Raw genomic sequence first — 11,239 nt, 5'->3', positions numbered from 1 at the left:
AAAAAAAAAAAAAAAAAAAAAAAAAAAAAAAAAAAAAAAAAAAAAAGATTTGAACAGACACTTCACCAGGGCAGCTCCATAGGTGACTGATAGGCCCAGGAAGAGTTGCTTGTCATCACTGTCACCAGGAGATACAAGTAAACATCACAGTGAGACACTGCCACACCTCCGAGAGTGGATGAAAGCAGAATATGACCAAGAGCAAGTGAGGGGGTTGAGCAGCAGAAATGCTCATGCTTTGTTGACAGGGTGCCCCCGAGCAGTTTCTCATGAGAAATAAAGACATATGTCCACACGATATCCAAATGTTATAACCACAATAAACAAATGCACGCAAATGTTCATAGCAGCTTTGTTAATTTATGCAAAACTGGAAGCAACCCAGACATCCTTTCCCTCGCAGATGGGTAAACTGTGGTATGTCTGTACAATAAACTAGCACCTAGTACTGAAAAGAATGGACTGCTGATAGCACAGCATGGGTGAGTCTTGAATGTGTTCTGCGGAACAAAAGAAGCCAGATCCACAGGCTGCATACTGTAGGAGTTCATTTATATGACATTCTGGAAAAGGAAAGACTGTGGGGACAGAGGACTGATTGGTGGTCTCCAAGGGTTGGGAGCAGTGAAGGATTGACTCTCAAAGGGGCAAGAAGGAATTTTGGGGGTGAGGGAAATATTCTGCATCTTGATTGTGACAGAGGTTACATGGCAGTATGATGCATTTGTCATAGAGGTATACATCAGAAAGGGTGAATTTACTGTATGTAAGTTATTCCACGGTTTTAAAAAATTTAGTGAAAGTGTGAAATAATACATTAGAGAATTTGCAAACTGCAGAGAGATCTGGAGAAAATAATTATATAACCTCAAGAGAATAGGAAACAAGAAAGACACATTGAGAGACAAAGATGACAGAGGAAGGGGTGAGACGGTCCAACATGGAACTGAGTTCCAGAAGAGAACGGGAAGAAGAGAACATCAAAAGAATTAATGGCTGAGAGTTTTCCAGAACTGGTTTAAGGTGCCAATCCAAAGATTGAGGAAACCCAAGAAGTCCCCAACAGGATAAAGGCAAAGATGTTCATTCCTAGGCACATTTAGGAAAACTGTAAAGCTCAAAGATGATGGCAAGGTCATAAAAGAATCCAGGCTGAAAACACAGACTGCCTTCAAAGGAGTGACAATCAGACTGTACACTAACCTCTCAGCAGTAACTATGGAAACCAGGAATACTGCCAAAGTTCTGGGGTAAAACTGTCTTTCAAGGATCAGAGTGAGATAAAGATATTCTTAGACAATGACAGAGAACATCGGCCACCAAGATGGAAGATGGCCCTCGATGCAAGAAGGAAAGCAAATGTGATGTGCTAGAAGCTTCCACCAGCAGGAAAGAGGCCAGGCTTGCTGTGGAGTGGCACCCACACTGGGCACACTACACATCCACCTGAACCAGGGATGGGGATGGCAGAGGCGCCCGCAGGGTCCCTGCCATCCAGACATGGGCCTCAAACTACGCTGCATATGGACAGAGACTCCACAAAGATCCAACCACAGAGGCCAGCAGAGCCTGTGCCCAGAGCTGCAGCTCTCACCTGTTTGCCCTGCCAGCCACTGCCGGGTGCAGGAACAATGCTGGAGGGCTCTGAACAAGGGCACAGCTCCAGGTCTGGAGTCAGGGCTGAGGAGGCAGCTCTCACATCTGGCCAGCAAATCCTTTATGGGTCAGGCAGCTTCACTCTTGGCTTTCAGCAAAATCGGAAGAGAACCCATCCATCTACCAGCTGATAAAGCATTCAAAGTAACTTTGATGATGGACACCGTGTAGTTTTTCATATAGCACAGAAAGGGTTCAAAGTCAAGCAACATTTTGTGACAAAACTCTTCCTGATGGTATCTGCTAATTTATGGGAAGGGGTTTTTCTCAGTGGTGTGATCTGTAAATATGAAAAATAGGAGTGGAGTTCGTGCTGGATCTTATGTGGTCCCATGAGCATATGAACTAATTTAAAAAAACTAGACCCACCCATCTCATTGGTGTTAAATTTTACTTTTTGTATTTAGTAATTGTTTTGCATAGATTATAATATACTTATGTTATTTTGACTACTTACATGGCAATAATAATTGTAATCAGGCGCTGGATCTTATGTGGTCCCATGGGCATATGAACTAATTTAAAAAAACTAGACCCACCCATCTCATTGGTGTTAAATTTTACTTTTTGTATTTAGTAATTGTTTAGCATAGATTATAATATACTTATGTTATTTTGACTACTTACATGGCAATAATAATTGTAATCATTTTTCTGTTCAGAAAATTATTGTTTTTGAATGCCTAGAGCCTTGTGATCAGTTTTTGTACACATTTCTGTCACAGAGAAGCATGATCTGGGATCTGTCAAAGAATTTCAGTCATAACATACAGTAGGATTAAATCTGTGGGAGAATGGAATGGAAATACAAATTCAGAGAGAATAAGGAATGTATAACTTTCCATCATTAAAGAACAATTTAATCATGTATAGTTTATTATGGATAATGGTGAGTATCAAATCGTAGAATATTAGATCAATGGAATGAATTCCCTTATTTGCATTTTAAATACCTGAGAGGCTCGAGCATGGTGCTGGTAATACCAAGGTCACAGATTCAGAACCTCGTACTGGCCAGCTGCCAAAAAGAATACATGTAGAGGCTCTGTTGTAATATTCTGAGGGTAGATATGCAGTTTTAAAAAACATGAACATAAGTGTCTGGAGACCAATGACTCAGAACATTCATAGAGCTCTTGCCTCCTGCCAAAGCTGTCACCAAGGCTACCCAGGATGCCAGAGTGGGTGATTCTTTTTTCCTTCCCTTCATACCAGGTGTTGTGCACCTGGAAATGCCAGTTGTAAACAGCAGCAGAGAGGAGAAGTTGCAGTCTATGCTTGTGTACACAGAGCTGTTACTCCCAAGCGCCAGTGCATTTCACACTGCTGCCAGGGAGAGCTCCTAAGAGCACCTGCAGGCACATTCTAGATAGTTCCTCAAGCAGGAGGAAGTCTTACTGTTTTCTCCACATAGTCTTTTGTAGGAAGAGTAGTCTCCCACGGTGAACAGAGAAAGGCCATGCAGAATCTGCACCTCCAGGCAGTGAGGTCAGGGGAGCTGCCTGCCCAGCCATGGCTTTTCTGGGGGTGTGTTACCTGTTGTTGCCTCCCACCCCCAGCCTATCGCAGTTCCCCTTGAGAGCGGGAACCAGGAGGGGAGAAAGGGGCAGTGGTGGAGGGAGAGACATGGGCAGGGCCGGCCCAGTGATGCCTCATGGGAGTTTGCCGAGCAGTTGCACAGGCCGGTGCTCATGGCCTGGCCTAGCCCAAGGTGTCCAGCGAGGCAAGGCACGCAGCCCAGCCAGAGAGGTCAGACCAAAGCCAGTGACAGTTGCTGGGTGGGGTGGGGAAGTTTAGGGAGGGTGCGGGACAGGGGACATCCGCCCCTCCTGCCTGCCCAGGCCTCATGGCTTTTCCAGAGCAGCCTTAAGGCTGTGGGCTGTGTTAGGGGCAGCCTGGAATGTGCCTAGTTCCTAAACTGCAGGAAGCATGGCACAGGAGCAGAGTGTGGTGTTGTAACAGAGTGGCTTTTTGACGTCAGAGAGTGTATACTAAGCTACAGAGTTAATGCCCTTTACCTCATGTCATAATGTGGACGTCAGTGGTGTCACTGGCAAGGGAGGGTCTATCCTTCAGGATGTGCTTCTCCAGAAACTGAGAAGAATCATTCTTTGAAAGGCCCAAGAGGCTGATGGCATCCCCTACCTCACATTCATTAAGGTCAGGAAGTGCCCCAAGGGAGCTGTGACAATCAAACCATCCTATCAAAGGACAAGCAGAGTTCACAGTTCATTCAGTCTCTGAATGCCCTTCATCTGGCCCAGGTCTGTGGCAGACCATGCAGGGGCATCTGGGTGGAGGCCTGTCTCCCTCCCACGGCCGGGGTCTGGGCTGGCAAAGCTGGGAGATGCCCTCTGTAATCCTGTCCTGTTATAGCAGCTTTGAGGGCTGCTCTACTGCCTGAGAGCTCCCTACCTGCAAGTGGCATTGCTGCCATCCTGACCTGGACAGGAACTTGTGGTGAATGAGGCTTGGATGGAGAGTTTCCCTTGCTGGGATGACACCGAATACACCTGTTGGGAGTCCACCTCTCATGTGCCTGAGAGTTTGCTTCCATCTGGAGTGATGAGGACAATTTCTTTGGAACTCAGAGCTGAGAGAACCTGGGTTTGTAGAAAGTATGTGGCTGACTTCCTTGGTGGGGCTGGCTGGGGACATCCCAATCCTGGGACCCCATCAACACCCTGGCAGGCGGGTGAGCTCTGCCTTCCTGATAATGCTTGTGAAATTCCATGAAAGACAAGCCTGTCTGACTCATCTTGGGATCTCTCGGGTCCAGGCACAGGCAGTGTCTGGCAGGGCTGGTGTGTGAAAACTTGCTTCATTGAAAGTGAAGAAAGGATTGCGGCCAGCAGTGGCTCTACCGTGTCTTCCCCTCTCCTTCTTTTCTAAAGTCTCTCTGTATTTTCCAGATGAATGACCAGCAGGTTACTGTTCAAACCCAGCAGCAGGCAGGCCAACAGCCAAAAGTGACGTTCATACCTCAGCCCACCATGGAGGCACCATTTCTGATATCCTCTGTGTCTCAGGCCAAGGCCATGAGGGCCCTGCAGATGCAGGGCCAGATACCGGTGGGCTCTTGTGCCCCACCTCAGCCAGAGCCAGAGTGGCGGCCACACTGGCCCAAGCTGGGTGGCAGATGCCTTCTGTCCTGGGAGCCACTCTCCTCAGAAGGAAGGAGGCAGGAATGTGTGGGTAGGGACTGTGACTGTGCTACTTGTTTTGTGTTTTGTGAAGATTGCAAAGACCCCTCAAGTTGCTCAGCAGCAAACACTTGCAGCAAGCCTTCAGCAGATGGCATCTGCTGCCCAGCAGGTGAGCTTGGACAGTGACCTGGAGCTGCTGGCCACTCTCAGTCCCTCCATCTGGTAAACCACTTCTCCCCCTTCATCACTTAAAGCTCTTCCTAAAATTTCTGGGAAGGCTTCTCATCCCCCACTTCCCACACCTCTGCAGGAGGCCATGGCCTGTTCTGCATCCTCATCCTACCTGAGAATGCCACGGTCAGGCCACCCTGTGTGTCTCTGTGCACCCAGCGGCATCTAGCCATGGTCAGTACTCAGTGAGTGGCAGTAATCTAGTTTTTCAAAAAGTCAAAAGGTTCAGCTGTTGTCTTCAGTCACCAGCTTAGTACCCTTCCCATTCTTTTGAATACAAATATATCTAAATTGTAAAGAAAAAGGCCAAACCGATGGCCTTTCCAGGTTTCCTCACAGCTCAGGTGAGTCAAGTGTGTGGCTCTGTCGTGTGCTTCCCCAATGGCCAGGGCTTGCGGGCATCTTCCTGTGGCGTGGCAGCCGGGCTCTGGACTGAGCTGCCATCCTGTCAAGCTGTGGGTGGGCAGGGAGGTGGGCATGGCTCAGATGCAGGACTCCTGCTCTGAGGTTTACTTTCTTGAATAAATGCTTCTCTATTTGCTATCTACAGACATTAAATGCTTGTTTTTTGGTCATTGTTACCAGTTATAATTGTTTCTCGGGGGGGTCTGAGGAGCTCCTCCCTCCACCATTTTGTATATTCCATGACCAAAAACCAGACCTAGTCAGTGGTGGCATTTAATGTCAAATGGAATTTTCATATTTCTGGTATGTTGTTTTCTAGTAAATAACTGAAACGGACATATGAGTCACTGTTACGCAGAGGTAGTAGCCCTTATTTTCATACTGACCACTCTCCGATTTTGCTTTTTAGCCCCTTCGAGGTCTAACTCATCCTCAGGAAGATGGGAACAGTATGTAGAGTTCTTTACTAACACGAAGCCTTCTATTCGTCATGTCCTCTTGAACATACAGGTTCAGGCACAGCCACAAGTGACGTGTCAGACCACGGTTGGCCAAGAGCAAGCCCAGGTGCTTCCTGCACCAGGGGCAGGTTCCAGCCACCAGCGAGGGCCAGAGTCAGCAGCCAAGTCTAGATGCAGGCCCCCACTGTCTGTCAGGTTCAAGGCCCCTAGCAAGCCCAGCTGAGGCAGGGGCAGGACATGGGAAGGTGGGAGGGAACACGCTTCCTGTTCACATCCCATCTGCTGCATGTGGGCGCCTTCCATTCTGTGGCCGTTGACACAGCTTTCACATGTCAGAAGGTCTAGAACAAGACCTGCCAGCCCAGGCTGGAGGCCTATGGACACTGAAGAGAAGCTTCTTCCCAGATGTGTGTGGCATAGCCAGGTGGGCAGACAGCTTCTGGGCCCAGGCCTTGTGCTCACCTGGGGCCTCCTGTCCCCAGCATGTAGGTGTGCCCTATGTAGCTTGTGCTGAAGCATCGACTTGTTAGGTGTACAAATGTGTTCATACCCCCTGAGAAATTTTTACCTGTTTAATTCAAGACGTCCAGTTTGAGTATTTCTCCCATAAGTTTCATTTCTGCCCTTGTGGTGGGTAATTGTTCCCACGAATTTTCTTGGCCTGTGGCCACAAGACAGCCACCATCAAAGTGTCAAGACTGTGTTTTCGTATCGTTATTTTACTGAAGTGGATAAGTATCTTCAGGCAGGGATAAAGAACTACATTTCTCTCCTATTTTTTTTAAAAAGTTTGCTTTAATTTTAGTACATAAAATATTCATTACAAAGCATTCTTATAAATAGTAATCAGTGCATCTAAAGCTTGTTTCCAGTACATTTGTAACAAAGACTTTCTCATGCCGTGCGTTTATTTTATACATGGGTAATAATCACAAAGTAAAATACTATTGACTACACAGCTGCTTTCTCTGGTTTACGGTACTTGTAGTGCTGGACACATTTTCTCAAGAACACCTCTCCTTCCTGGGGTTGCAAATGGTGGGGGCCAGGGAAGAGTCTACGCATGTTTCTAAATATTTTTGGTAAAAGCAAGACTGTGCTGGCACAGCCACCTCACACCCAGGGACCTGAGCAAGGGACGCTTAGGGCAACTTTTCCCACGCAAAATGGTGAAGATGCTGAAATTTCTAGAAGAGCTAAGTCTGTAAAATCAGCTCTAGGCTAACCCTAGATGCCATTCCACCAGTTCTGCGGTAGTCTTCACAGTTTTACTAAAATAAAGCTTTATTTTCAAAAAGACTGACCCAACCTCAGGCCCAACTTCTGCTGCCTCAAGCTATGCAAGTGACAGTTCATTAAGTCTCAGGACTGAGCCTAAGCTTCTAGAACACACCTCTGTTCTGGGCTCTGACTGCAGGCTGCTTCCTCACAAACCCCGAGGAATATCTTTTGCTCACATGCAGCACCCAGTGCTCAGGGTTTTTCCAGGAGGGTAAAGATGGTGACTGCTATCCAGCAGGAGGGAACAAAAGGCTCAATCGTTCTGGTCCTCCAAGCCCCAGGCTAGGCCACCTTCTGCTTTCGCTCTTCCTGCAGGAGAAGAGGAGTGCTCGGCCTTGTACGGGCAACCAATCCCCATAGTGACCCTGGACCCCAGCCATTGGATCCCTGAGAAGAAGGAAACCTGGTGCTCCCTCAAAAAGCACCGTCCCAGTCCTGGCAGCTGGCGGCCCTCCCCTCCCATCCATCCTCCAGCCTGAAGCTTCAGGATAAACTTGCTGTGACCCTTTTATTTTCTTCTCACTTTTCTCTTTTTCTCAACATATTATAACATCATGTCTAGGGACACCCAAGGCTGGGGTCCCTTACCTTGATGGTCTTCTCCAGTTGGGACAGGGCCTTCTCATACTGAGGCACTAGCGGTTGCAGGAGCTCACTGGAGACCTCGTGTCGCTCCAGCTCGGGCACCCCAGCCTCTGTCAGCATCTGCAGGAATCTCCTCTCCTGGAGGGAAGCCCATGCGTGGGAAAGGGTTCTTGGACCAACCCTCCACTGTCCCCAGCAGGTAGCAGAAGTCCCCCAGCATCCTGCTGAAACCCACATGACCCCACCTGCACTTTCAGAAGCAGTGTGAAGGCCTGTCCAGTTTTCCCAGCTCGGGCTGTTCTCCCAACCCTGAAATCAAACACAGCTACCTCCAGACAGTAGTCTCCGACCCTTCAGGGAGCCGAAAAAACCTCCACCCAAAACCATGCAGGATGGTCCCGCATATGATGCCCGGGAGCTCATGACACCCCCAAGCCCCCCAACAGCCGCTATTGGCCAGCCCTCACCGGTGCACGTAGATCCTCAGGTACTGGGGAGCGTCGTAATTGACCACCAGCTCCACACCCCGCACGTCGATGCCTCGGGCGGTGGCGTCGGTACTGATGAGGCTGGCAGGACACGGACTCTGTGGGCCCCACCAGGGAGAGGGATGCCCACACCTGCACCTGCCCCATAGGGCAGCTCTAGGCTTTTCTGCAACTGGCTGCCAGAATTAGGGGTGCAGAAAGCCACTTTCTGGACAGAGGCACCCTTCAGAGGACCCTGAGGCTGACCTCACAGAGCAGGTCCTGGCCCCCCTTCCCAAGTACTCACAGCTGGATCTTTCCCTGTTCAAACTGTTTCAAGACTGTCTTCCTCTGGCCGGGCCCGTAGCGGGAGGAGAACTCAGCCACGCTCACACCTCCGAAAGCTTGCACTAGCAGGAAGAGCCTGGGCAGAAAAGAAGCTGGAACCAGGTGGTGCTGGGGCCAGAGCATGTCTCAGCTGCACCTGCCCTGGCCCAGCCTCACCTGTGGGAGTTCTCTCGGGAGTTGGTGAAGCAGAGGACCCGTGAGAAATTCATTTCCAGGATCAGGTGCAGGATGGCCAGTGGCTTGGAGCTGAGGCTGCAGGGCACGTAGTGGTGCTGTGCAAGACAGCAGGGGAATGGCCAGGAGCCCCAGGCACCTGGGCACTGCCCCCTCCTGAACCACTCCTCCCCATCCCCGAGCCCAGCTCACCGTGAGTCCTACAGGGAAGGTGTACTTCCCACCTGAATCCCCATCCATGTCGCTGTCTGTGTCCCTGGGTCCCTTCTGTGCCAGCCCCGTGGAGAAAAGCCGAGGCTGGTAAAGGCCAAGCTGTTGCAGCTTTTCGGGGTTCTGGGTCAGAGTGGCCGAAAAGAGCAGCTTCTGCAGAGGCATCTGGGGATAGCAGGTACTGAAAGAGAAGGAAGAGTATGGAGCACTGGGACGGGCTATGAGTGGCCCTGCTTGTGACCCTCAGCTCCCAGGAACACAAATCCTCATGGCTACTCCGTGCACAAAAGAGACTGAGCCAGACCAGAGATCAGGTGGTCTGGCTCACGTGCTTGCAATGATGGGGTGGCTCTGTGTGACAGAGCTTACTTCACTCTCAGCTAAGAGTCCCGAGAAAGGAGAACAACAAGGATTAGCCTCTACTCAAGGACAGTGGCTCCCAAGCACGGTGCTGGATACCTAGCAGTGGTTACTGCCAGGGGCTGCTTTCTCTGGAGTAGAGCACAGGGGTCTGCAGGGCACTCGCTCTGGAAGGCTGCCGCCACCACCCGCGGCAACCAGGACTGGTGCATGCTGTCTATCATGCGGTCAGCCTCGTCAATAACCTGTAGAAGACAGGAAACCCAGCATGGGTGGAGGAGAGGTTCCTTGCCAGGATCAGCCCCTAGCTTAGCGCAGGCTTCCAGGGCTCGAGACCTACCAGGAAGCGGAGCTGCTGGAGGCTGAATCCTGGAGTCTGGTCGATGTGGTCCACCAGGCGGCCAGGGGTGGCCACCACAATATCAGCCAGGCAGCGGTAGCCATCTGCTCTGCAAACCAGAGAATGATTCAACAGGAGGAAGCTCCTTCCATGGCCTTCTGAATGCAAGGGGCTACCTGTTTCCCCTCACACAGCACTGATCCCCACCTGCCAGCCCTACAGCTCTGCTCCTGCCAGACAAGCCTTTGTCCAACTGAGGGGCTGAACAGGGGTTCTCCTGAAGAGCCACAACCCAGAACCTACGTTTTCTGGATGAGGCTCTCCTGCTCCTTGGCCAATGATTTCTGTCCAGTAACCAGAGCAACCCGCAGAGGTGTAGCGTCTGTGTAGATGTTGAACACTTTGCTCACCTGGCAAAGGAGTCTGTCATCAGCCTGGGCATAGCTGCTATCCCCCCACTGCAGGGAAAAGGACTCCAGATATGGTCTGGCCCATCCAGGGGCCAAGCAGCACACATGTCCAGTGGGCAGCTGAGGCTGGTATGCTACCTCCAGGTGCAGGGTCCACATACCTGCTGGGCCAGCTCCTTGGTGGGCAGCACGACCAGGGCACGGATGTGGCACACTGCTCGCTGCAGAAGTGCCTGCAGGGGAGAAAGGACCACCTGCGTCAGTAGAGTTGTTCCCTACCCGCTGAGCCTGGCCAGAAGAGGAGAGGGAGCCTTACGCCTACCTGCACCACAGGGATGACAAAGGCCAGCGTCTTCCCACTGCCTGTTGGGGCCGAAACACAGAGATCACTGGGCTGGTAGCCACCTCTGCCCACTAAAAACCCATTGGCCGCACTCTCCAAGAGGGCAGGAATCACAGCTGCCTGGACTGGACAAGAAAGATGAGAAGCAAGTTACGTTTATGCTAAGACCAGCCACTTACCCATCTGGAATCTCCAGGCTGGGCTACTCTGCCAGAGACCTAGGGGACCTCCACTCAAGGATGGCATCAGGTCCCTGAGGAGCATCAGGCTCAGGTGGCCCCAGTGCTCATCAGGAACCACGAGCCTGAGGACACTGAACTGCATGTGACGCTGGATGTGGTAGGGATCCCGGGGTGTGGTAGGGATCCTGAGCTGTGGCCTTGCACAGACCTGGGTGAGGATACTCTGGGAGGTGTCTACCCATCTGCCTGCCTGGGGCTGAGGCACCTGGAAAGTAGGATAAGATGCCATGTGCCCGCAGCTGCTTCTGCAGGTCAGGGTGGACCTCCGGGATGTCCTCGATTGGAACAAGATCTTCAGTGACATTTTTTCTGACACAGCTTGGCTCAGCCAACCACGTTGGAAGAAAAGGCTGGACCTGCCACAAAAAGGTAAAAGAAAGGGACCAGGTGAATACCCCAGAACCCTCCAGGCTGGGGGAGCAGAGCATGCAGAAACCAAAAACTCAAGCTGAAGAGACAGCAGGAAGGAGGCCCTGAGAAACCTTCTTAGTCTCCGGCTTCTCCTTAAACCCCCACAACTCACTTTCCACATAGTCTTCAAAGAACTAAAAAAAAAAAAAAAAAAAAAAAAAAAAAAAAA

General features: G+C 50.6%; 2 protein-coding genes across 2 annotated transcripts in view; one reads left to right on the top strand and one right to left on the bottom strand.

Moving 5' to 3' along the window:
* Positions 1-5,863, top strand: part of LOC103587423 (E1A-binding protein p400-like) — a 32,078-nt gene extending 26,215 nt beyond the window's left edge. The window contains 2 exon segments of the mRNA XM_008568873.1: positions 5,113-5,218; positions 5,848-5,863. Of these exon segments, the coding sequence (XP_008567095.1) occupies positions 5,113-5,218; positions 5,848-5,863 (122 nt within the window).
* An 820-nt stretch (positions 5,864-6,683) lies between these two features.
* Positions 6,684-11,183, bottom strand: DDX51 (DEAD (Asp-Glu-Ala-Asp) box polypeptide 51). Its single transcript, XM_008568872.1, has 13 exons — positions 10,865-11,183; positions 10,397-10,542; positions 10,236-10,307; positions 9,968-10,074; positions 9,665-9,773; positions 9,424-9,569; positions 8,947-9,145; positions 8,737-8,852; positions 8,540-8,656; positions 8,233-8,334; positions 8,011-8,074; positions 7,769-7,903; positions 6,684-7,489 (listed from the first exon to the last, which is right to left on the bottom strand). The coding sequence occupies exons 1-13, from the start codon at positions 11,085-11,087 to the stop codon at positions 7,463-7,465; spliced, it is 1,563 nt and encodes a 520-aa protein (XP_008567094.1). The 5' UTR covers positions 11,088-11,183; the 3' UTR covers positions 6,684-7,462.
* Positions 11,184-11,239: the final 56 nt, after the last annotated feature.

The sequence above is a fragment of the Galeopterus variegatus genome, unplaced genomic scaffold (genome assembly GCF_000696425.1).
Source record: "Galeopterus variegatus unplaced genomic scaffold, G_variegatus-3.0.2 Scaffold449, whole genome shotgun sequence".
Taxonomy (NCBI): domain Eukaryota; kingdom Metazoa; phylum Chordata; class Mammalia; order Dermoptera; family Cynocephalidae; genus Galeopterus; species Galeopterus variegatus.
Note: the sequence above shows the minus strand (reverse complement) of the source record. Positions and strands in the feature narration are given on the sequence as shown.